Raw genomic sequence first — 26603 nt, 5'->3', positions numbered from 1 at the left:
AGTTTAATAAATCTATTCCAACAATAGGTTGATACGGATGAATAATGTATAAAAACCTATAGTACAAAAGAGGGGTGGTGCCACCATAGTGGTATGGTATATTCATGTTGTTTGAGGACTGCAAGACGTTCATTTTATGAAGTGCTCCCTTTTCTTGTTGCACGCTGTGCTGGATCTGGTGTATTTGGTTGCCCAAAAAAAAAAATATAGAGGTGTGCTCATTGTTCTCTGGGAAAACACAGAACTTTACTATCAGAGGGGCAGATTAAACTGAAAGCACTGTGCTGTTTAATCTATGTGTAAGGGAACAGGATCTGTTTTATAGTTACAAAATGTTAACCTCCCTGGCGGTAATCCAGAGTGTGACTGGGGGTGAATTTTCAGTACCATTAGCCGTAACCCGAAGAAACTCAGGATTGCATCTCAGGATCCTGGTACAGCTTACTTACCTTGTCCCCAGGATCCTGCGATGTCCCCCCACTGTGTGCGCAGGCTGTGTCCTCCACCCCATGCTCTGTGTGCCAGGCTCCATTCCCTGCGAGTGCCGCGACGCATGGGGGTGGAGCCCGGTGGCAAATTCAAAAAGTACACAAAACATAACACATGCAGTACATTACTGTATGAAATCATTTCACACTCCTTTTGTCCCTTAGGCCCCTTTCAAACTGGGGCGGTTTGCAGGCGCTGTTGCGCAAAAAATAGCGCCTGCAAACCGACCCTAAACAGACGCTGCTGTGTCTTCAGTGTGAAAGTCATTTTGCTATAACTTCAAAGCTTAACAGGTGCCCATACAAAGTTTAATCTAGAGTAAGGGATTAAAAGTTTTAGATAGAGTAAGGGAGGGTTATATGTTAACTGTCTACCAAAGTCACTACTGTTGTCTGGTTTTACTGCTGTGGACATCTGTTGTAGATGCCGACTTCTTCTCCTTCACCTATGATCCCTGGTGTTTGAGTACTTAGACCGGCTCAATTTATTTTCCTTAGATGTGAACATAGGCCTGTGGTCAGTCTGTATTCATCACTTTTATCTTATCCACATTGATTGGGTGATGCGGGTATGTGGTAATGGATGCCAGTGTTCTCTGCATCCATGTCAGCAAATATGGCACAGGTGTCTGTGATTATCAAGTTGTTCACAAAGTTGTTCAAATTATTATTATTAATATACAGGATTTATATAGCGCCAACAGTTTGCGCAGCGCTTTACATCAGGGTAGACAGTACAGTCACAATACAAATCAATACAGGAGGGATCAGAGTGCCCTGCTCGTTAGAGCTTACAATCTTACAAATCATACTGTACCCCACATCTATCCACAGGTACTTTCCTAATAATGGCATCAATCGCAATATTAAAAAGCTGGGGTGAAGTAATATGACCCTAGAGGATCCCGGTTTGAATAGGAAATGATTTGGACAATTCATTTCAGATCTGCACGATGCTCCATACACTGGATCCACAAGAAGAAATGCAATAGCCTGGAATGTAAAAACTACCACAGGGTCAGCCTTCTTTCAATCGCTAGCAGGGTGCTCATGAAGATCATCAAACATTCAAGACTGCAGAAACATTGTGAACAGACCACCCAAGAAGAGAATGCAGGATTTAGGCCACATTGGGGCTGCATCAATCAAATATTCACAATTTTTCAACTGGCATCAGGTATGGAAAGCAAACCATCATTATCTTCATTGACTTCAAATCTGCATTTGACTGCGTTCTTTGACCCACCCTGTGGGGGGCATTGGTGAGAGAGAACCTCTGAATGCCTCTGAAGACATTTGTTCTGATCCAATCAAAAGCCTATCTAGACACATATGTACATCATAGCTGGCAACACACATAACAGTCTGGTTCTAAAATTATTTTCTCCAAGCCAATTTACCATCAAATATGTAATGCAATAGCCAACCTGATCAAATGTACATTTAGGCCCAGATTCACAAAGACTGACGACGGCGTATCTCCAGATACGCCGTCGTAAGTCCGAATGGCCGCCGTCGTATTTATGCACCTGATTCATAGAATCAGTTACACATAGATTTGGTCAAGATACGAGTGGCGTAAGTCTCCTACGCCGTCGTATCATGGGGTGCAATAATTACGCTGGCCGCTAGGTGGCGCTTCTTTGATTTCCGCGTCGAATATGTAAATGAGCAATATACGCCGATTCACGAACGTACGTACGCCCGTCGCAATTAGTTACGTCGTTTACGTAAGACATACGCCGGCGTAAAGATAAAGCAGGTCTCTAGGTGGCGCAGCCCATGTAAAGTATGGACGTCGGAAAAAGCGTATCTTTTTTACGTTGTTTGCGTAAGTCGTACGCGAATAGGGCTGTGCGTAAGTTACGTTCACGTCGCAGGCATTGAGCCGGCTTTTCTTTGGGCGTAAATACGACGTGATACTGAGCATGCGCGCACATGCGCCGTTCGTTCGGCCATGCATCTACATGGGGTCAAGCCTCATTTAAATACAACACGCCCCCTACCAGCCTACTTTGAATTACGCGCGCTTCCGCCGGCCCATTTACGCTACGCCGCCGTAACTTAGGACGCAAGTGCTTTGTGAATACAGCACTTGCCTCTCTAAGTTGCGGCCTAGCGTAAATACGATACGCTATGCCCGCGCAACGTAGAGCGGCCGTACGTGAATCTAGGCCTCAATGTATTGTTTATGCCTTCACATTAAATAGTTGTTAGTACATCTATATGTGTCTATAGACAATTTCTTGTCTATATGTGACAAGAAATTGCACAGAGAAGGTTTACAGATTGTAATGCATGCTTCCAGCTTTACTAAGAAATGCTTACAGCTAAAATATCTTCTGGAAGTGGAACCACATGACCTAAAATGTCTACGATGTTCCAAATGTAATCGTCTATTCTGCTACCGAGATTACAAAGTATTAGGAAGATTATAAAAGGTTTGGAAGAGATTAGGGTTTCCATCTTTCCCAGGTTTTCTATTTAAATTTGTATTAATGTCAAAGACAATTATTAAAATGAAATAATTTTGCAAGAATTAAAATGTTTTACTATTGTGGATTATATACTAGAATATTTTTTTACAAAAAAAAAAAAAAAAAGATATATAGTTTGTATTGAACATTAAATCCTGATAGGAAAAAAAAGGAAATAATTTGTCAATGATTATAAAATCAAAACAAAGGCATTGCATATGACAGACCCTCTGATAATTGTACAGTCTGCCGAATGGATATTAAAGAGTGCGTTTAATAAAAAATACATTGTTGTAAGTACCGTACTTTCCTTTCCTAGATCAGCAAAATTCACAACCCTAAGGCCCCGTACACACGGTCGGTTTGGTCCGATGAGAATGGACCGAAGTTCATTTTCATCGGTCCAAACCGACGGTGTGTATAGCCCATCGGTCTGTTTTCCTTCGGTCCAAAATTTTAAAACATGCTTCAAAACCGAACCGATGGACCGCTGCCCCATTGGACCAAACCGATGGTTAGTACAGAAAAGCATTGGTTCAAAACCCGCGCATGCTCAGAATCAAGTCGACGCATGCTTGGAAGCATTGAACTTAGTTTTTTTCAGCACGTCGTGTGTTTTACATCACCGCGTTCTGACCCGATCGGATTTTGAACTGATGGTGTGTACACACATCAGACCATCAGGCCACTTCAGCGGTGAACCAATGAAAACGGTCTGTCGGACCATTCTCATCGGTTTTGTCCGACGGTGTGTACGGGGCCTTACACAGCCCTTGCTTTTTGATCGCAGAGACTACTTTAGCTGATGTTTCCAGAAAGTATAACAGACCAATGGATATAAGACAAAAGCAACTGACTGAAAAACGTGCAACACATCATAGATTTTATTGACACTAAAGTATGCACAGAGTCCATCCATTCAGACAAATTCTGAACTCAAACTGGTTGCAGTCTGGCCAGAGTAGTAGGGCGGTGAAAGTGGGCCAGCAGCACAGATAGTGCCAGGCGGTTAATGCATTTTACGGAAAAAGCTTTTCTGCACTACATTAAAGCAGGACTAAACCCTCCCATCATTTACAGCCAAGGAAGCTGCAGCATCTAAGCCTCTGTTTGATCTGCAGTTGCCATGGTGTTGAGAGCCCAAGCAACTCTGACAGTTATCATTCAGGGCATGCTTTGAATGAAACTGTTATGAGAAACAGTTAATCGGATGGATTTAGTGCCGCTTTAAGTAAGGCCCTGCATGCTAGGGTGACCACATTTCCAAACTGCCATTCAGGGAAACACCCCCTCTCTCACCTTCCCCCCCCCCCAAAAATGAGCAGGGGCCGGGGGTAATGTAGTCTGTTGATGGGGAATTTGGTGGTGGGTTATTTGTCAGGTGAATGTGCCACTTGCCACCAGATGCAGTGCTGCTTGCCACCCATAGCCTGCTACCAGATGCAGTGCTGCTGTCACTCCCTCTGCATGAGCCACGTGCGTAGAAGGAAAGAAGTGGGGTCACTATCTGGAGAGTGATGATCACACCATTCCCTGCTGCTTGCCGCTGGGTGCCAGAGAAGGAGGAGTTGCTGAGGTGGGTGGGGATAGCAGTGCTGCACTAGGCGCAGGCCTCGCTCTCGGTCTCACTGTCTGAGAGTAAATTGTCACTGGTTGCAAGATGCCAGATGCTGGCCCTAGCCACTGGTTGCAAGATGCTGGCCCTAGCAACCAGTTACGGAAATGTAGTTATTAGTTAGTAGGGGGTGGCTGTGTCCTCTATTTCATTCCGGGACATTGTATTGTCCCAAAATGAAGGTGCCCGGGACATGTCAATTGCGGGACAGTCCCTGGCAATCCGGGACACGTGGGCACCCTACTGCATGCAGAGGCGCATTGCCGGTGGTAAAGCCGTGGTTTCCCATTGCTTTCAATGGGAAGGAACGGTGGAGGAGCGGTAAACACACCGCTCCAAAGATGTGGCTAGCAGGACTTTTGGAGCGGTGCTGCTAGAGCACCGCTCCAGTGTGAAAGCCTCGGGGCTTTCACACTGGAGAAACAGCAGCCGCTGTTTCAGGTCGGTTTGCAGGCACTATTTTTAGAGCAATAGCACCTGCAAAGCGCCCCAGTGTGAAAGGGGTCTTACTGAGGTGATATTATTTAGTACAATGTTACCCATCAGATATACTGTAAGAATAATATCAATGATGAGTTTTACCATCTATAGTTGGTGATATGCTGTGAAATTGATGAATCCATCTAAAAAAAAATTGATATATGTTTTACCATAATAAGAGTAAGGCCTCGTACACAGGACCGAGTTTCTCGGCAAAAACCAGCAAGAAACTTGCTGGGAGAAATTTTTTTGCCGAGGAAACCGGTCGTGTGTACATTTTCGTTGAGGAAACTGTCGAGAAACTCAACGAGCCAAAAAGAGAGCATGTTCTCTATTTCCTTGACAGGAATGGAGAAAATTGGCTTGTCGAGTTCCTCAAAAGCCTAACTAGGAACTTGACGAGGAAAACGATGTGTTTCGCCCGTCGAGTTTTTCGGTTGTGTGTACGAGGCTTCATACGTTTAAACATCTATAGTTGGTGATATGTTGTTAAACCTAATAACCCACCTAAAAACACTTAATATATGTTCTTTGTTGTCATTCATTGTTTTTAATGTTAATTAGCCAGAATTTATGGATACAAGCAAAAATGTACTATAGGCATGTAATCATATATTCTATTTTATTTTGTTTTCATGATCTGCCTCGGCAACATTGTGTTTTGCTGGATCATCCTATCCAAGGTCAAATAAATCATAGAACTTTTAAATAAATTAAGTTTAAGGCGGACCCTGAGTAATTTTTTCAACTTTCAATCTATTAAATCTTTTGCCCTTGTTGTTTTAGCTTTGGATAGTAAAAAAAAAAAAACATTCTGCGAGTAAATACCTTTTACAGCCCACTTCCTGTTTCTTGTCTGGTAAAAAGCCTAGGCTTATGACATAATATACAGCTCTGTTGTGTTACACTATGTGATTTATTATTGCTCTGTGTCTTTAAAGGGGTTGTAAAGAAAAACATTTTTTTTCATAATAAGCATCCTTTACCTGCAGACATTTCACTTCCTCATTGTTCGTTTTTGCTCAGAAGTTGCTCTATTTCTTCTCTGTTCTGTTCACTTCCTGCTTGTCTGATTTTACTGACCACCGTGAAGAGAATCATTACACTATTCTGTCTGTCTACGTTGCAGACATTAATTTTAGGCAAACATTTTCCCTTTACAACTCCTTTAATCCTTTTGAATGTTTCGTTTAATAATGGATAGGTAGAAAAACTTTGGTGTTGTAAGCCACATGAAAAGATGTTACAGCATGTTGGTATACTGAGCAAATGAATGAGAGACAGGAAGGAGAGGAAAATATACAGAGCTATGGTGGGAGAGAGTTCAGCTGGACAGAAGGGGACAAAGCTTAATTGTCTGTCTCTCCAACAGTGAGTTTATTCATTGAGTTAAACTGTCTGAATTGATGCAAGGGATACATAGAACACCAGGTTGTGTAAGGCCTCGTACACACGACGGGACATGTCCGATGGAAACGGTCCGCGGACCGTTTTCATCGGACATGTCCGCTGGCGGATTTTGGTCTGATGGCTGTACACACCATCAGACCAAATTTCCCGCGGACAGCGAACGCAGTGACGTGGCCGCGCCGTCGCCGCGACGATGACGCAGCGACGTGCGTGACCCTGGAAGGTCAATGCTTCCACGCATGCGTCGAATCACTTCGACGCATGCGAGGGCTTTGCGGCCGAGCGGACATGTCCGGTGAGTCGTACAGACGATCGAACATGTCCGACGGACAGGCTTCCAGCGGACATGTTTCTTAGCATGCTAAGAAACATTTGTCCGCTGGAAACCTGTCCGATCCGCCGGAAAATTGTCCGGTCGGCCGAACAGACGACCGAACATGTCTGCTGAAACTGGTCCGACGGACCAGTTTTAGCAGACATGTTCGGTCGTGTGTACGAGGTCTAAGTCCTACATGAAGCTGAAGGTAAAGTTTATGGTCTTGTAGTTGAATCAGAACAAGCTCTCTCTCTCTCAATCTTGTGAGCGTTTCCAGGAAGGAAGGGGGGGACGAGTCATAAGAGGGCCAATCAGAGCTGCAGAGCTGGAGGTGTGCCTCTGTATGTCTGTATAAATCCAGGAAGTGAACAGCCAGCAGCTTTAGCTGCCCACATTTAAAATGGCTGGAGCCAGACTCAGTGGAGGGATATTTCTGCAGCATATTTGGCAAGTACAGAATCACAGTATATATAAAATAATATGCAAAGTGGTAGGAGGGAAGCTTCAGAATGGCAAAGATGTTTTTATTACAAATGTATGTGAGCAGACTGCAGTTCCTCTTTAAATATATTTTTGCAGTCCTCTTCTGTAAATGCCCTATTATCTTTTAACCACTTTAGCCCCGGGCCTGTTTTTCAGAGTCGGTGTTTACGAGACAAAACCATTTTTTTTTGCTAGAAAATTACTTAAAGCCCCCAAACATTATATATTTTTTTTTCTAACACCCTAGAGAATAAAATGGAAGTCATTGCAATACTTTTTGTCACACCGTATTTGCGCAGCGGTCTTACAAGCGCACTTTTTTTGGAAAAAATTCACTTTTTTAAATGAAAAAATAAGACAACAATAAATTTGGCCCAATTTTTTTATATATTGTGAAAGATAATGTTACGCCGAGTAAAATGATACCCAACATGTCACGCTTAAAAATTGCGCCCGCTCGTGGCATGGCGTCAAACTTTTACCCTTAAAAATCTTGATAGGCGACGTTTAAAAAATTCTACAGGTTGCATTTTTTGAGTTACAGAGTAGGCCTAAGGCTAAAATTATTGCTCTCGCTCTAACGATCGCGGCGATACCTCACTTGTGTGGTTTGAATACCGTTTTCATATGTCGGCGCTACTCGCGTATACGTTCGCTTCTGCGCGCGAGCTCGTCGGGACGGGGCGCTTTAAAAAAAATTTTTTTTGCTTTTCGCATTTATTTTTATTTATTTTAGAATTTTTAACACTGAAAAAAAAAAAAAAAAAAAAATTATCACTTTTATTCCTATTACAAGGAATGTAAACATCCCTTGTAATAGAAAAAAGCATGACAGGTCCTCTTAAATATGAGATCTGGGGTCAAAAAGACCTCAGATCTCATATTTGGGCTTAAATGCAAAAAAAAAAAAAAAATTTGGAAATGTCATTTTTTCAAATGACAAAAAAATTAAATGTTTCTTTAAGACGCTGGGCGGGACTGACGTTTTGACGTCACTTCCGCCCAGCAGAGCTATGGGGACGGGCGAAGGAGATTTTTCCTTCAGTCTCGTCCCCGCTCAGCTGCCGGATGGTCGCGATCTCCTCCGCCGCTACCGATGGCTACGGTAAGCGGCGGAGGGCGCGGGAGAGCGGCGGGAGGGGGGGGGCCCTCTCCCGCCACCGATAACGGCGATCTCGCGGCGAATGCGCCGCGGAGACCGCCATTATCGTTAACACGGCCGCCCACAGAAGAGATGAATATCTCGATTGTGGCAGCAGCTGCTGCCGTTACCGAGATATTCATCTCTAAAGTGAGGACGTATAACGACGGTGGGCGGTCGGCAAGTAGGACAAAAGACAGCAGATTTTTATTTTGAGCCTCTGATAAACCCTGAAAGACAATCAGCTCTAACAATTACAAACCCTAAATCCAGAAAATCTCAATTAGATTAGCAAGCATCTTTAAGTAACAAATACGAGAAATAATGATGTATTCCATTTGTGGGAAGTGTAAATTGACTTCATTCCTATGAAGTAAACTGTGGCCAGCAGGCCTTCAGAGTAACAAATCTGCGCAGTGGATCAATGGTGATATGATACCTTCACTTAGCCAGTAATGCCCTATAGAAACACAAGCTGAGACAGCAATCCCCTTGGTGTAGTGTACGCAAGGTCTGACCCGAGTATGGGTTGCAGTAGATGAAGTCATGGCAATTATGCAGAGTGTTCTTGACAGGAATCATAAGGAGTCGGTAGCGGAGAGAAACATGGATTTGAAAGCCTGAATTTGTCCAACAAGCTGGATAGCTGTGTTATTCACATGTCCATCTGCTTTGCTTATTGCTGAATGGCAATTTTGCAACTTTAATAACTGCTATCACACAAAAAATAAAGAATATCGGGGACAACACAATACTAAAAGGAAACGTTTGGCTAGAATTAGGTTTTAAGACTCAGGCCTCGTACACACGACCGTTTTGCTCGACAGAATCCATCAAGAAACTTGGTGGCAGAGCTTTTTTGCAGAGGAAAACGGTCGTGTGTATGTTTTTCATCGAGAAAACTGTCGAGGAACTCGATGAGAAAAACAGAGAACAAGTTCTCTTTTTCCTCGTCGGGAGTCTCAATTTCCTCGTCGTGTTCCTCGTCGGGCTGGATTTAGACGAGAAACACGTTCGTGTGTATGCATAGAAACCCGCACATGCTCAGAAGGGTGGTGCCAGTGGAATCAATCTTCCCCTTTATAGTGCCGTCGTACATGTTTTACGTCACCGCGTTTGAGAGCGAGATTTTGTCTTGACAGTGTGTACACAAAAAAAAGCTTGTCAAGTTTCTCGACAAGCCTAACAAGGAACTCGTCGAGGAAAACGATGTTTCATTTACGACGAGTTCCTCGGTTCTGAGTTCCTCAGAGTCTTCTTTCTGATTTAAATTTAAATTTAATTTAATTTAAAAAAATGTTTTATTTTTGTAGAGATATTCTTGAGTTCCTCCATTGTTTTATTTTGTCAGTGCAGCCACATTGCTGTCTGTTTCATTGTCATTTCTTTGGGGATCACTTAGCAGCTACGCTAAAAAATTACTCATTTGCACTGTTGTATAATGTCTGACGTCTTTGTAAGAAGTTTTCATCTCTTTTTTTAACCCATTTTAATGGCCTTTCTTTTTGCATCTAATATTTTAAGGACCTTAAAGGGGTTGTATTTCTGATGCTCTCTGACGCCCCCACCTCTGGCCACATGCGGTATTGCATGCCATAGAAGTCAATGCGGAAGGAATTATCTTCATTTCCATTGACTTCTATGGGGAAACTCGCTTTGATATGCGAGTGCTTTGGATTACACGCATTCTCCTGGAACAGATTATGCTCGTAATCTAAGGTTCCACTGTACTCAATAAAATTCTCATTTAGTCGCTTGAATCTGCTGTCTGATGTTAGCATCAGGGGCACCTCATTCAGTAATGTAGACTGGTCAGTGCAAGCTGCTCTCTGTAGAGTTTATTACTCTTTTTGACATCCTTTGCACTATGACATCATGAGACCCCTCATGTAACAGTGCAGGACTTGCTGTACCGTTGTATTTTAAAAGCCAATAGACAGTGTTCATGTAACCAGGGTGCCCTCCCACTCTACACTTCAAAAGAGAGAAAAACTGGGATGAAGCCTGTTACATGACCACAGTTTAAAATAGGAAATTGGGTCTTTCAATAACATTTTTTTTTTTTTGTGGATCTAGTGGGAATTAAAAATGTGTTTTTCTGCATGCTCATCTTTCAGCTTTAATGTTAATTTATTAAAACAATACTGAAAATACTAAAAGGGGAATCATAACCTTCAGGACACAAATCACAGCAGTGCACAACATACAAGTACTGCACATTCTTTACATTGAGACCAGCCTTTGATGACTAAGAATTGTCTTTGTCACTGGAAAATCGAAATGGTCTAAGTATGTCATATACATACAGTATACCTGTAAGCTGATAGTGAAGCAACTACTACTTACTAGACATTAATGCTCAGCTGAAATATTGGATATACCTGACGTTTTTGACATATTACCTATTTCACGTTGGAAAAAAACACCTTTCTGCATAAATTCAGAAGAGTACATAAATCAATTACTCACAGGGGCAGAGGGATTCTTCACAGTAACACTGGGTGTTGTAGCACGCAGAGCTCCACTCACGCCATGATAGTACTTAAAGCAGATCTTAGTTTCAGCTGAAAAAAAAACAGGCTGTCAATTTATGAATCAGGGAAGATTATTAACATAGGATAACATTATATGGCAACATTAAAGTGGAGGTTCACCCAAAAAATCAATTTTTAACATTAGATTGAGGCTAATTTTACTAAGCAGAATCGGGTGTTTTTTTTTAAATCAATGCAGTACTTACCATTTTAGAGATCGATGTTCTCCGCGTCTTCCGGGTATGGGCTGCGGGACTGGGCGTTCCTATTTGATTGACAGCCTTCCGACGGTCGCATACAGCACGTCACGAGTTCCTGAAAGTGGACGCAGGCGCCGTATAGAGCCGCACTGATGTTCGGCAACTTGTGACGCGCTGTATGCGACCGTCGGAAGGCTGTCAATCAAATAGGAACGCCCAGTCCCGAAGATCATACCCGGAAGCCACGGAGAACATCGATCTCTAAAACGGTAAGTACTGCATTGATTTTTAAAAAAACACCCAATTCTGCTTAGTAAAATTAGCCTCAATCTAATGTTAAAAAAAAAATTCCGGGTGAACCCCTGCTTTAAGTAGTTTAATACACTATTACAGTTGATGGTACTGAATGGTGTAATATTCACTTTTAGGCATATTTAGGTTGGATTGACATCATCATTTCGTTGCACATTACCTGTGCAGAATGCAGAGCTCAGGGAGGACCCATCAGGTCTACTCACTATAGGCTTCCTGCAGAAAACTATACCAAGGGGCGGATTCAAGACCAGCCACTCTGCATAAGGAGAGAGCAGCAATGACTGGTCTTGATTACAGGAGTTTAGAAATAGAACATGTTTTATTTTTTTCCGATGGAAAAAAAATCCTATCGGAAATTCCGATCATCTGTGTGGAACTCCGACAAAAAACATGCATGTTCAGACTCAAGTTGACGCATGCTCGGAAGCATTGAACTTAATTTTTCTAGGCTCGTCGTAGTGTTTTACATCACCGCGTTTTGGACGGTCGGAATTTGGTCTGACAGTGTGTATGCAAGACAGCTTGAACGGAATTCCGATGGAAAATACATTGGATTTTATCCCTTCAGAAATTCCGATCGTGTGTACAGGGCATTAGGTATTGGAAGCAATATGTGATATGGAGATATAATTCTATTTGCAGCCAGTTCAGATAGAATTTATAAGCAATTGAAGCAGTAAATGATCTGGAAATTAAATTTATTTGCAGCCAGTACAGCTAGAATACTTCTGTTTTTTGGGCATCTATGGGCAAGTAAAATATATATTATACTAAACTGGTACTCATATTTTGGAGGCAAAAAGTGATTTCCTTTTGGATCACGTTTGGAGATTTTCTTTTGGATCACTTTTGGAGATTTCCTTTTGGATCACTTTTGGAGATTTCCTTTTGGATCACTTTTGGAGATTTCCTTTGGGAGAATTTATCTGCAGCCAGTATAGATAGAATACCTTCACTTTTGATGGATTTATAGGAAGGTTGGTAGTGTAATGTAGTATACAGTAGGCTGATACTTATAGGCTTTGTAAACAATGATTTGGAGAGTACTTATTTGCAGCAAGATTAGATAGAATCCCTCTGCTATTTTCCCATTTATTCTATTCATAATATAACAGTAAAAAAATATAAATAAACTGAGTTTAATATACAGTATTTTTTAATTAGTATTACTATAATAGAGAACAATACACAAACATGTTTGTAAGCAGTGTTTTTGTTTTTTAAGTTTTTCACATATTTATCGTCATTCTTTACTTGTGATAAGTCATTCGAAAGACATCCCAAAATATTAATTCTCAAGAACTTTTTATTAAAAATTAAACATATGGTAGGAAATAGAAATACAGATACCAAAAAAAGCAATTCTAGTTTGGCTTCTCTCTTACCTTTACAAATACATAGGGCTAGATTCTCAGAGACTTACGTCGGCGTATCAGTAGATACGCCGTCGTAAGTCCGAATCTGCGCTGTCGTAAATTTAAGCGTATTCTGGAAACCAGATACGCTTAAATTAGGCTAAGATACGAGCGGCGTAAGTCTCCTACGCCGCCGTATATTAGGGTGCATATTTACGCTGGCCACTAGGTGGCGCTTTCGTTGAGTTCGGCGTAGAATATGCAAATGACTAGATACGCCGATTCACGAACGTATGTGCGCCCGTCGCAATTAGTTACGCCGTTTACGTTAGAGATACGCCGGCGTAAAGATAAAGCTGGTCTCTAGGCGGCGCATCCCATGCAAAGTATGGACAACGGAACAAGCGTATCTTTTTACGTTGTTTGCGTAAGTCGTACGCGAAAAGGGCTGTGCGTAAATTACGTTCACGTCACAGGCATTGAGCCGACGTATCTTTGGGCGTAAATACGACGTGATACTGAGCATGCGCGCGCATGCGCCGTTTGTTCGGCCATGCATCTACATGGGGTCAAGCCTCATTTAAATACAACACGCCCACTACAGCCTACTTTGAATTACGCGCGCTTACGCCGGCCCATTTACGCTACGCCGCCGTTACTTAGGAGGCAAGTGCTTTGTGAATACAGCACTTGCCTCTCTAAGTTGCGTCGGCGTAGCGTAAATACGGTACGCTACGCCTGCGCAACGTAGATCGGCCATACGTGAATCTAGGCCATAGACTATAATGCTTATTATAAAATGCCTGCTAGCATTTATGAATTATTTATGTTTTACATAATCCAATAGAGAAATGTTAGTGTTTCCACTGATCTGATAGCCTGGACATTATAAAGTGTAACTGGAAAGGATTAGATTTCAAGTCAATCTTCCCTTGTAGTATACCATGACCATGTCACACACATTTCACCCTACAATCTATGCAAGCACCAATAGTTAATATGGTATACCCCACATAGTTACATTGGGCCAGATTCACAAACGAGATACGACGGCGTATCTACTGATACGCCATCGTATCTCTGTTTCTAACTATGCGACTGATTCATAGAATCAGTTACGCATAGCTAGCCCTAAGATCCGACAGGTGTAATTGAATTACACTGTCGGATCTTGAGGATGCAATTCTAGGCCGGCCGCTAGGTGGCGAGGCCATTGCGGCCGGCGTAGAATATGCAAATGAATACTTACGGCGATCCCCGAACGTCCGAACGGCCCGTCGATCTAACTCTACGTCGTTTCCGCCGAGTTACGCCGTGTAAAACTAGGGCTAAGCCCTAGTTGTCTTAAGCCATGTTAATTATGGCTGTCGTTCCCGCGTCGAAATTTTAAAATCAACGTCGTTTGCGTAAGACGTCCGTGAATGGCGCTGGACGCCATTTACGTTAACGTCTAAGCAAATTACGTTGGTGCGACGTCATTTAGTGCAATGCATGTCGGGTAATTTACCCGACGGAGCATGCGCAGTACGTCCGGGAGCGCGCCTAATTTAAATGGGACTCGCCCCATTCGATTGGGCCCGCCTTGCGCCGGACGGATTTAGGATACACCGCCGCAAATTTCCAGGTAAGTGCTTTGTGGATCGGGCACTAACTTGGGAAATTTGCGGCGGTGTAACTTAAATCGTTTAAGTTACGTTGTGCCCGGGCTACGTGAATCTGGCCCCTAGTTACATAGTAGGTGAGGTTGAAAAAACACACCTATCTGCCATCTCCCCTTGTGTGAGCCCACAAATACGTTCAATTTAGGATACAATGATATGTGCCAGCTCAGATTCCCCTGTGTGCAGGGAGCAGAGCACACTGACAGTGATCACCCTGACCAGCTTAAGGCAACATATATGCAATGCCAAGAAATGTATATTTTATATGCTAAATAAAGTAGACTGCATTGCTTTAACTGTAGAAAGCGGATACCATTGCTTTTGTGTTCAGGCGTCACCGCCCTTCGTTGAGTTCAAATGTTTGAACAGTCACAGAAAATACATATAACTAGAAGAGTGAGAGAGAGTCACCAGCGCTCTTTTGGTCTTGTGCGGTCAAGGAAGAATTGTGTAGGGGTTCAGCTAAATGAGACAGACATTCTTGAACTTAGCACTGAACCCCATTGAAGTCTACCCTTTTTTGGTCATTTTCAAGGCTGATAAGCAAGCTATTGTTGAAAAAGGGAATGCGGAACTGGGCACCACCATGCGGGACATGAACCAATAAAAAAAAAGAAGGGATTTCATGCATTTATGGTGCAACTCTGAAAACACACAAATTCTTTTGAACATTGTTTGGGGATGCCTTACTGCTGCATTGGTTTTACAGGGAAAAAAAGGGTGTGGGATTGTGGGATCACCCTTACCATTTCACCAGACCCTTTTTTTTTTAACATGTATCTTAGGTGACCACACACAAAGCCTCCCCCTCTCCTTACAAGGCCCCCCTTGTATCTGCCCCTCCGAGGGGAATGTGTAGAACCAACAGTTAATGTAAATAAACACACACACACCTTAGAATAGGTCCTTTAAATACATTAGAACACAAGGCCGGGGGGCGATTCCGGCCCACCAGGCCATTTCATGTGGCCCTCGCACCTCTCTTGCAGCTTTGGCACCCCCTTCATCTCTGCCCCCACCATGTTTCAGCAGTCGGCAGCAGAGAGGAGGACAGAACCCCTCTGCCAGATCTTGCTTTTCTCTGTGCAGCCGAGGCTCATCCCCAATCCCCCACTGTCTCAGCAGTCGGTAGAAGAGAGGAGGACAGAACTCCTCTGCCAGATCCTGCTCTTCTCTGTGGCTCAGAGGCTCATCTCCAACCCCCCACTGTCTCAGCAGTCGGTAGATGAGAGGAGGACAGAATTGCTCCTAAAGATCCTGCACCTCTGTGACACCCCTGGTTTCTGCATTCAGCAGACTCTGGCAGCTGACTCCGGCCTTCCTCTGCTCCTCTTCCAGACCCTGCACTTGCTTCTTCTTGGCAGCAGCACATGGTAAGGGGGGGCTGCATTGTGATGTAGTAAGGGAGTGTGGGAAACTCATGACTTCTAATGGTGGGGGGAGCGATTCACATCTCATGTAAGGGGGTGGGGTGCTCTGGACATCTAGTCTTACAGATACAGCCGGCCCTTTAAGGGCAACCATAATGCTGATGTGACCCACGATGAAATAGAGTTTGACACCCCTGCATTAGAATTAATATTTGTTTTAATCTCCAGATGTAATTTATTGTCAGTTACATTGCCAGTCATGACAAAATTGCCATCTACTGTTTATCTGTCTCTAACTGACAGATGACACCAACAATGGTCATGATGTCACCCAGCCAACATCCAAACTGACCTGAAACACATTCCTAGTTATGTGGTTGTTATTTACAATTGAGTTCCCTTGCAGATATACCTGCTGTGTGGTGCTTTAATGAATGCAATGCGTGTGCTGCACTGAAATGGGTGACAACAATGCTGCTTCTCCAAGGATACAGTATAGTTAGTGATTGCTGACATCCAATTAATTTGTTTCTGGCAGGATCACCATATAAAAATAAAGCAAAAAATAAAGTAAAGGCCACACAGGGTCCCTTCATCATTGCAAATGTAATTATAATATATCTTTCTTTCCCCTCTCCGCACTAAAGGACCATGGCCTTCTGCCGACCATTATCACATTCTGCTCTATCCACTGCATCAAATCCATGTTGTGACCTACATTGCTCTCGGGTCTTCATCTACATCATTATTTTTTTGGTCTTCCCCTCTTTGCTTTTCCTTCTTAAATATATTTTTCAGGATACTTTCTTTAAATAAATTTAACATGACCATGCCACCTGAGACCCTGGATTTTTATACCTGCTTTTAAATTGCTTGTTTATATTTGCTATTCTATATTTGTCTTAATTTTCCATTCTATGTTTAGCTACTTTCCACCAAGAATCCTATGAAATCCTTCTTTCTCACCAGTTAAGTCTGCCTATCTCTGCTTTACAAGATGCCACTTGCCACCAGTTTGGCCATATTTCAGAGCTGCAACATCACTGGAGTGCCCAAAAGCACAAGGTGTGCAATACTCAGAGACATGGCCAAGGTAAGAAAGGCTGAAAGACGACCACCACTGAACAAGACACACAAGCTGAAACGTCAAGACTGGGCCAAGAAATATCTCAAGACTGATTTTTCTAAGGTTTTATGGACTGATGAAATGAGAGTGAGTCTTGATGGGCCAGATGGATGGGCCCGTGGCTGGATTGGTAAAGGGCAGAGCTCCAGTCCGACTCAGACGCCAGCAAGGTGGTGGTGAGTACTGGTTTGGGCTGGTATCATCAAAGATGAGCTTGTGGGGCCTTTTCGGGTTGAGGATGGAGTCAAGCTCAACTCCCAGTCCTACTGCCAGTTTCTGGAAGACAACCTTCTTCAAGCAGTGGTACAGGAAGAAGTCTGCATCCTTCAAGAAAAACATGATTTTCATGCAGGACAATGCTCCATCACTAGATAGCATACAAGGGCCAGATTCACAGATATCTGCGGCAGCGTAACGTATCGTCTTTACGTTACACCGCCGCAAGTTTTCAGTGCAAGTGCCTGATTCACCAAGCACTTGCGTGTAAACTTACGGCGGTGTAACGTAAAGCCGTCCGGCGCAAGCCCGCCTAATTCAAATGGGGCGTGTACCATTTAAATTAGGCGCGTTCCCGCGCCGAACGTTCTGCGCATGCTCCGTGTGAAAATTTCCCAACGTGCTTTGCACGAAATTACGGCGCCCCAACGTATTTTTTGAACGGCGACATGCGTTACGTCGTTTCGTATTCCCGGACGTCTTACGCAAAAAAAATAAAAATTTGAAATTCGACGCGGGAACGACGGCCATACTTTAACATGGCTGTTCTAAATGTAAGCCATGAAAAAGCAGGCTTATGTTTGCGACGGGAAAAACCGACTAGCGACGACGTAAGAGATTGCGACGAACGCGCGTATCTTCGTGGATCGCCGTAATCAGCTAATTTGCATACCCGACGCTGGAAAACGACGCAAACTCCACCCAGCGGCCACCGGAAAATTACACCTAAGATCTGAAGGCGTACAAAGCCGTACGCCTGTTGGATCTTAGCCAAAAGCCGTCGTATCTTTGTTTGTGAATTTCAAATAAAGATACGACGCAGCAAATTTGAAAGTACGCCGGAGTATCAGCAGATACTCTGGCGTACTTTTTCTGTGAATCTGGCCTTCACTGCATGGGTAAACTTAGGCCTTGTACACAAGATCGGAATTTCAGATGAAAAAAGTCAGACGTAATGGACTTTTTTCCGTCGTGCGAGTTTAGAAATATAACATGTTTTAACATGAAATTCCAATCGTCTGTGTGGAACTCTGATGGAGAAATAAACATGCATGCTCAGAATCAAGTCGACACATCCTCGGAAGCATTGAACTTAATTTTTCTCGGCTCGACGTAGTGTTTTAGGTCACTGCGTTTTGGACTGTCGGAATTTGGTGTGACAGCGTGTATGCAAGACAGCTTGAACGGAATTCCGACGGAAAATTCCATCGGATTTTAACCCATCGGAAATTTCGATTGTGTGTACAGGGCATTAGATTTGTGGTTAGAGCTATCTATCTACTGTATCTATCTATCTATCTATCTATCTGTAGCGCTACTCCCGGAGGAGCCGCTAAATGATTTGGGACCGGCCTACTAAGTTACCCTGGCAGTGTCTACGGGTGCAACTGTGAGAATAGCAACAGTGAGTGGAGGTCCAGACATCCAATAAAGAGTTTTCAAGGCTTTATTGTCCAGGCCAAACACGGCCAACATCAACATACATTAGGAAGGTCAAGGTCGATGAAGGAAGAAATAGAACCATGCGGTATCAGGCCTGGATATAGAACCGAGCAATACACTGCTCTGCTTTAAACCGAATGTATACACGTCGCCACTCTGCTCGGAGTGGGTAAAGTGCCCCTGGACAGACCTCTATAATAGGCCTGGCAGCCGGAGCGTCACTCTGAATAGTACTGGGAGGAACAGGTCTCTCACACAGACTTGTCTCTAGGGCCCCCGCCACAGGCCAATTTCAATAGAGGACTTAAGTAAATAAGGACAGAGAATCCTCCCAGTAAACTTCTTTTGCAAATGGTCCCCGGATGACAGCAAGCATACCTGTCAGTGGTCCGGACACCCGATCCCAAACTAGGATCCTTTCAATAGGACTCGGAACCCAGTGGAGCACTGGGGTCCCTTCTCTCATCAGGATGAGGTTCGCTGCAAAGTTCAGCTCTGGCCAGGTGGGCCACGCCGGCAGGGTCTATGGATGCGCGTACCCTGAAGGTGGGTACCCCACCTGGAACGGGGACCCCGCGGAAAGTTTTCGACACACGACCTCTCTCACAGATATACCCTCCCCCAGCATGCCCCGCGAGGGAAACATCCTCTAATTGTCTGCTGGGAGAAGATCTGTTCTGCCAGAACCCCTCTAGCGCCAGCTGCCGGCCAGGGGTGGCACTGCACTTCTTGACCACAGTCTGACCCAGTGGAACTTCCAGAATGACAGAGATCATCAAATTTAGACAAACATTGAATGGGAGCAAGGTAACTCTCCCGTTCCCCACTAAATTAAAGCGTAGCGCCCATGCTGAAAGCAAGGGGGCGCTACATATCTATCCATCTATGTTATATAGATATATCTATATGTAGATAACATATTTTTATTACTTCCACATAACTTGGTGTTCTTTTCAAAATTTATTTTCACCACATTCACTAAGGTAAGGAAAAATTCTGTTACAAAGTGACCAGCTTATTTGCCTTTAGTAAATAAACCCCATTACTGCCTTTATGTAAAGTGTTTCTAAGCCCAGCACCCTGCATTCACTATATCTAGTCTCCCACAGTACACAGAACATGGACATGCAATTATTTTAGTAAATATAAACTGCTAAGTACCCCTTCTCGTCAACAGTATGTAGCAGTCTTGTGACTTCTATCAGTGTCTGGTTAAAGCTTGTAGGAGGAGTTTTCGTTTTATTCTGACTGTCCTATGAGGCTGCAGGACACCCAACCCTGCCTGGACAATGCTGATTGGCCCTGCGCTGATAACATGCACCCTCAAAGAAAACAATAAACTCTCTAGCAATACCAGGGCTTTTTTTCAGGGGGAACTTGGGGGAACTCAGTTCCACCACCTCTGGCTCAGACCCTTTGGTGCCTGCTAACCACAATCACTTGTAAACACAGAAGTCTGGTTTCTGTGTTTACAAGTGACAGCTCTGCACTCTGTGTGTAACCCCCTGAACTCTACAATCTGTATGTAATGCAATCCTGGTATTTAATGCCCCTTTAAGACCCTTCTACTGTTTGTGGAATTTGAATGGGGTCGTGGTTGAGTTCCTGCACCTATTTTTTGAGAAAAAAAGCTCTGACACCAAACGGAGCATGTGCAGAGTGACTCCAAAGGCTTCGTCTTATCAGGAGATGGTTTGGTGACTGTGGAAGAAGGGGAGGATCAGAGAAGACAGGACCAAACCAGTCTTTTTTTACACAAGGCTGAGGATTAACCCCTTAGGTTCCACAGTGAGTATAACAAGCATGTTTTACTGCATATACAGACCAATTTTACTGTTGTGGGTTTAATCTGCTAACCATGTATTTTTTTTTTAATCAAATTTTTTTGTCCATTTTTATTTAGTACTTGCTATTGTCAATTGCTTTTCTTGTGCTATATATTTGGCATCCATCTTCTACTTTTGATGTTTTATACTTAAAATGTTCTGTCTAGCATCAATATACATCAATTCCCTGGTTTGAGTTTATTAGTGCTCATATTAAAGATTAATGAGTTCAGATTTCAGCTTTGATTGTTGACTTGGCGTTTAATACATTTGCATACATCAAGTTGCGGCGTTAGGACTCTATAAAACCACCCATGACAGTTAGTTTAATTTTGCTCATATGCGGTCTGACTAATATTTTTCACAGTTGGGTGCCTCTGTGAGAAAGCAATTTCTGTTGCTAAAAGGCAGCTCTTGTTACAGGTACATTAGTTCTCAGTTATGTCATTCATTTTGTTCATTTCACACTATACAGTACTAGTGCTCGTTAAGAGGGGAGGATAACATATAACATACAGCTTAAAGAGCAAGCAATTTAGTGTACTAATGCTAAAGCTAACACAAACCTCGGGATGTCTGCTCAATTAAATCACATAATTTAATTTTATATCATTTTCTACAACCATATTTAGTAGGGCTTTCACAGTGCCCTTGAGAAGAGGGCTGAAGCCTCTTGCTACTCTTCTCCACTCTGCAGACTGTCAACCTTTTATTGCTTTTTGGAGGCTACACCTGGGATGAGACATAACTTGATACTGACAACTGAATTAATCTCATTGACAAGTGTGCCTCACAACTGCAGCAGCCCCGTGGGATGATAATAAACTACATAAGCCCCGGACCATTACGCTGGTCAAAGACCAGGCCACTTTTTGCAATTCGGCACTGCGTCGCTTTAACTGACAATTGCGCGGTCGTGTCGTGCAACGTGGCTCCCCAAAAAAATTCACATCCTTTTTTCCCCACAAATAGAGCTTTCTTTTGGTGGTATTTGATCACCTCTGTGGTTTTAATCTTTTGCAGTATAAACAGAAATAGAGCGACAAGTTTGAAAAAAATGTAAAAAAAATTACTTTTTGCTATAATAAATATCCCCCAAAAATATCTAAAAAAAAATGTTTTCCTCAGTTTAGGCCGATACGTATTCTTCTACATATTTTTGGTAAAGAAAATCTCAATAAGCGTTTATTGATCGGTTTACGCATAAGTTATAGCGTCTACAAAATAGGGGATAGTTTTATGGCATTTTTATTAATATTTTTTTTTTACTAATAATGGCGGCGATCAGCGATTTTTATTGTGACGAAAACATTATGGCGGACACTTTTGACACATTTTTGGGACCATTGTCATTTTTACAGCAATCAGTGCTATAAAAATGCACGGATTACTGTGAAAATTAAATTGGCAGTGAAGTGGTTAACGACTAGGTGGTGCTGTAGGGGTTAAGTGTTCCCTAGGGAGTGATTTTTACTGTTAGGGGGTGTAACGGAATGACCTGTGACACCCAGAGACTTTTGAAGGATGGGGGGTACTCCTGTGCCAGCGTCACTAATGACTCTTGGGTCTAGGGTCATCCTGTGCCCCTTTTGGGCATAGGGTGACTGAGAAATATTAATTATAAATTACATGAGATGGGACATTACTGATAATTCATGTTTTGCAGGATATCTTGGAATATTACAAGTTGTTAAAGTCTGACTCCAAATGGAGTGTTTTCATTCAATGGGGGGACACATGCTTTTGAGGTGTTAATTGCGTCTGCTTCTAGACATTCCATTGTGTCATGCTAATACTGTTTGTGTCCATTGTACTAATTAAGTCTGAAAGGTCAGATGTCTCCTTTCAGGGGTGGGGAATTAGCATGTCAATTATGTTTAGTAAAGCAATGTTTTTTGTGTAACAGGTGAGGGGAACTTGTCGGAGACAGGACGTCTGGGGGATAATTAACTCACCTGAATGCATTATCTAAAAGAATGTGATTGAAGCCTCATTGTGTAATGTGTGGGTGGAGTGTGTCTTTGTCCCTGTGATTAACTGTAACATCCAAAAAGAAGGTACAGCGCTGATGTGAATGAAACGAATTGTGAGTGAACAATACAATTATGAAAAATAATCAGTGACTGAATAAATAAATTAGATATTGATAAAAATAGTTCATAAAAATATCCAAGAGTGAATGTACTGATCCTTCACCAATCAAGAATTAAATATAAGTGACAAAAATAGCAAATGTAAATCAGTGAAAAAAAGAGTCCAATGATAAAAAAGGCAAAATTCTTATTTCTTTATCTTCCACCAAGTATGACACCCGTGTGATGGTATTCCAATCTGCTTACCAGATTAACTGACCGTGATTGCGGTCAGATAAAGCCCAGAGATCTTTTAGAGTCCTCTCAAGTGGACTAAATGGCAACAGGTTATACAGATCATCTACTGCTCCAAAGCTCCAGAGGGAATAGGGATACGCTCATATATTCAAAAAGAAGAAGAAACGAGAAAAAGCTCCATGGTGAAGTACTGTATGTAAGGTTGGTTTATTAAGGGAAAGATAACACTTACAATTCAGATGATATAGACAGGCTTGTCACAAATCCCAGCGTGTGCAACGCGAACTGACAATCGAATCCTAGGTAGCTGTGTTCAGTGTGTATAGCTCTCTCCGTACAAGCGATGACAAGGTACGCTTTAGGCCACTCCTACGTACGTTTCGTCGTAAGACGTCGTCGGGGATGGACCAATAGCGCGCCGGCCAACGCTAGAGCACTATATAGTGTCCGGCCGCCATTTTGGTTGTGGGCGAACGCTAAGGGCAAGCGGAAATAGCTGTATACACACTAGAAAGGAACCGATGGAGAATCGAATCAAGATGCAGATGACTGCCATCTTGTGGAAAAATAGGAGAAGAGTCTTACCACACACTGAAACACAGCATACAGGAAACGAATGGGACATAGTGTGCAAAATGGACTAGACAAATAGAAGTCCATTAATACAAAGAACATAAAAAACCTGAATATCTTAATAGTATAAAATCTATGATAATATCTTTAATTAAATAAAATTAATTAAATTAATTAATTAAAACATTAATATATATGTCTCAATTATTATAATATATAAAATATTAAAAAATATTATAAAAATATTATAAAAATACGGTAAAAAATGGAAAAGCTATGTATTACTGAGAAAACAATTTATATCCCACTCTACATTCAACCCAAAGGGGACAAAACTTTTCATATTAAAAATCCATTGAGTTTCACATTTGGATATAGACCGTACTTTATTTGTTCCTCTCCAGGGAGCATTAAGTTTTTCGATAGGAAGAAATAGAGATCCTGCAATCTGTTTATTGTGGTATTTGGCATAATGTTTAGACAGATTGTGTTTAGAAAATCCTCGCCCTACGTTTCCAACATGTTCTTCCAATCTGACATGTAATGCCCGTTTTGTACGTCCTATATATTGTTTAGAACAAGGGCATTGTATAAGATAGACTACATGATCACTAGTACAAGTGATAAATGAGTCTATACTATATGTCCTTTTGGTCTGAGTGGACTGAAAAGACAAGAGCTTACGTCCGCGAAAGGAATTTATTTTACAAATGTTGCACTTTCTGCAAGGGTAGAAACCTTTCATGTCTTGGAAAAACCCTATTGTGTTTGGTGGGTCAATTACATTCGGGGCAACTTTTAAACGCAATGGGGGTGCTCCTCTAAAGATGACAACTGGTTGATCCGGAATAACTGCCCCCAGAATGCGATCATTTTTTAAAATCTTCCAATGTTTCTTTAAGATTTTTTTAACAGAGAAGTGCTGATTGGAGTAACCGGTGATCATGGCATAACTGAATTTAGGGTCTATATTTTTTCTCGAAGCATTTTTGGTGCAAAGTAATTGATTTCTATCAATTGTTCCCACTTGTTGAATGGTATCGTCAATAGTGGCTTGATCATAACCTTTTTCCAAAAACTTAATTTTTAAAATGTCAGCCTGTTGAAAATAATCTTCTGATGATGTGCAATTTCGCCTAATCCTTTGAAGTTGGCCCTTAGGTATGGCCTTAAGCCATTGGGCATGATGGCAACTATTCAGAGGAATATAGGCATTGCGATCTGTCGGTTTGAAATGGGTTGTGGTTTTAATAACTCCATCGTGAACCAAAATATTTAGATCTAAAAAATGAATCTCAGAATTGCTGGCCTCATACGTTAAAATTATGCCCTTGTTATTCCCATTTAATCTGGCAAAAAAACTTTCTAAAGAAGGGAGATCTCCTTCCCAAATTATCAAAACATCATCGATGTATCTTTTCCACAACCTCAGCTCGTTGGGGGGGTTGGTGTCTATTAGATCCCTCTCCCAAAAGGCTAAAAAAAGGTTCGCTAGGCTCGGGGCAAATTTAGCCCCCATAGCCACGCCTCTTGTTTGTAAATAAAAATTCTTTCCGAACCAAAAATAATTATGAGTGGTTGCAAAAATCAACAAATTAATAATGAAATCTCTTTGGATAATAGAAAGAGTGGAATCTTGTTGAATATAAAAACGAACAGCCTCTAGTCCATCATCATGCGAAATGATCGTATATAAGGAATTTACATCCGCAGTTGCGAGGATATAACCATCCTTCCAACCACATTCATTGAGCAAATTGATCACTTGTGTTGTGTCCCGCAAATACGATGGTGTAGTAATGACCAGAGGTTGTAAAAACTCGTCAATATATTTTCCCAAACGTGCCGTTACTGAGTCCAAACCACTGATAATTGGGCGCCCTGGCGGATGGATGGAGTTTTTATGCACCTTGGGCAGGTAGTACATAATAGGAATTCGTGGTGCTGAAGGCACCAGAAAAGCTGTCTCTTTCTTATTTAATACTCCAAGAGAATAACCCTCATTAATCAAAGTTTTAAGTTCCTTTTTAAATTTAACTGTGGGGTTGATGGCGAGCTTGCTATAAGTAGCAGTATCAGACAACAACCTTTCCATCTCAGAAATATAGTCAGCTTTATTTAATATCACGACTCCACCACCTTTGTCCGCCGGACGTATGACGATGTCATTGCGTGCACAAATTGATTTTAAATTGCTGTGAAATTCAGTATTATTTTTAATCCGCGGGATTTTAAGGTCAATTATATCCTTCATAACTAGCTCTTTAAAAGTTTGAATGGATGGGGCAATAAATCCTGGAGGGTTAAACACAGATGCGTTAGATAAACGTGAGTGCCTAATTGGAACAATATTATCGTTCAAAATAGAAGTCCTAGGCTGAGGTCCAGTGTTATGAGAGACAGGTTGAGTTGTAACTGAACTCCCATGTGGATTGAGCATAAAATATCGTTTAATATTCAATTTGCGTATCAGTTTATGTGCATCGATAAAGGTCTCAAATTTATTCAATGCTCGTGGGGGTGCAAACTTGAGGCCATGGCTTAACACTGACTGTTCTCCTGTAGTTAATTGGGCTGAACTCAAATTAAACACCCCGCTGATATTCACTGTTTTCTTCTCTTTGGCCCTGATGCGCCTCCCCCCTCTGAGGCCCCTCTGTCGTCGTGAGCCCTTTTGGGGGTGGCGTTGGCCCTGGGAAAAAAATGATGATGAACGGACTCATTTCTATTCAGCATAGACGGTGAGTCATGTTCACGTCTAAATCTGGTGGAGTGATTGATATATTGAACCGGGTGTCTAGAAATAGTGGGATCTATTGTCGATTCAACTCTTTGATGGTGCATGAGAGGTGAGAATCTATTATGCGTGGTGATTCTATTATCACTGGGATAAAACCTGGAATTACGATCCCCAGAGCGATCTCTATGGTCATCTCTAGGATGATTGTATTCCGGCTGTCTGCCATAAAAGGAGCCATGGTCGTCACGATAATCTGTGTGTCCTCTAGTACGCTGATAATCATCATAGTCAGAAGGACCACGGCGACCATTGCCCCTTTCGACATAATATCCTCTATCACTGTTCGGTGCTCCTCGAACGTGAGTAGCCCGAGGGCTCTCATTATAGTGTACGTGGTTATATTGGGGGCCAGGTTTCTTTTTTTTCCCTTTATTGTTTTTAGGTCTCACCGTGGTGTAACCCGGTGGGATCTGAGTTGGAGGGTTAAAAACAGCCGGTCCTGCC

At 42.3% G+C, this 26603-nt stretch overlaps 1 protein-coding gene across 4 annotated transcripts in view; it reads right to left on the bottom strand.

Annotated features, from left to right (window-relative positions):
* The window catches only part of HECW1 (HECT, C2 and WW domain containing E3 ubiquitin protein ligase 1), a 418742-nt gene that overhangs the window by 159768 nt on the left and 232371 nt on the right, over window positions 1-26603 (bottom strand). For all 4 annotated transcript variants that reach the window (XM_040353252.1, XM_040353251.1, XM_040353253.1 and 1 more), the window contains one exon: window positions 10880-10974. In XM_040353252.1, the coding sequence (XP_040209186.1) occupies window positions 10880-10974 (95 nt within the window). The remainder of the gene's footprint in view (window positions 1-10879; window positions 10975-26603) is intronic.

The sequence above is a fragment of the Rana temporaria genome, chromosome 5, assembly GCF_905171775.1.
Source record: "Rana temporaria chromosome 5, aRanTem1.1, whole genome shotgun sequence".
Classification (NCBI taxonomy): Eukaryota; Metazoa; Chordata; class Amphibia; order Anura; family Ranidae; genus Rana; species Rana temporaria.
Note: the sequence above shows the minus strand (reverse complement) of the source record. Positions and strands in the feature narration are given on the sequence as shown.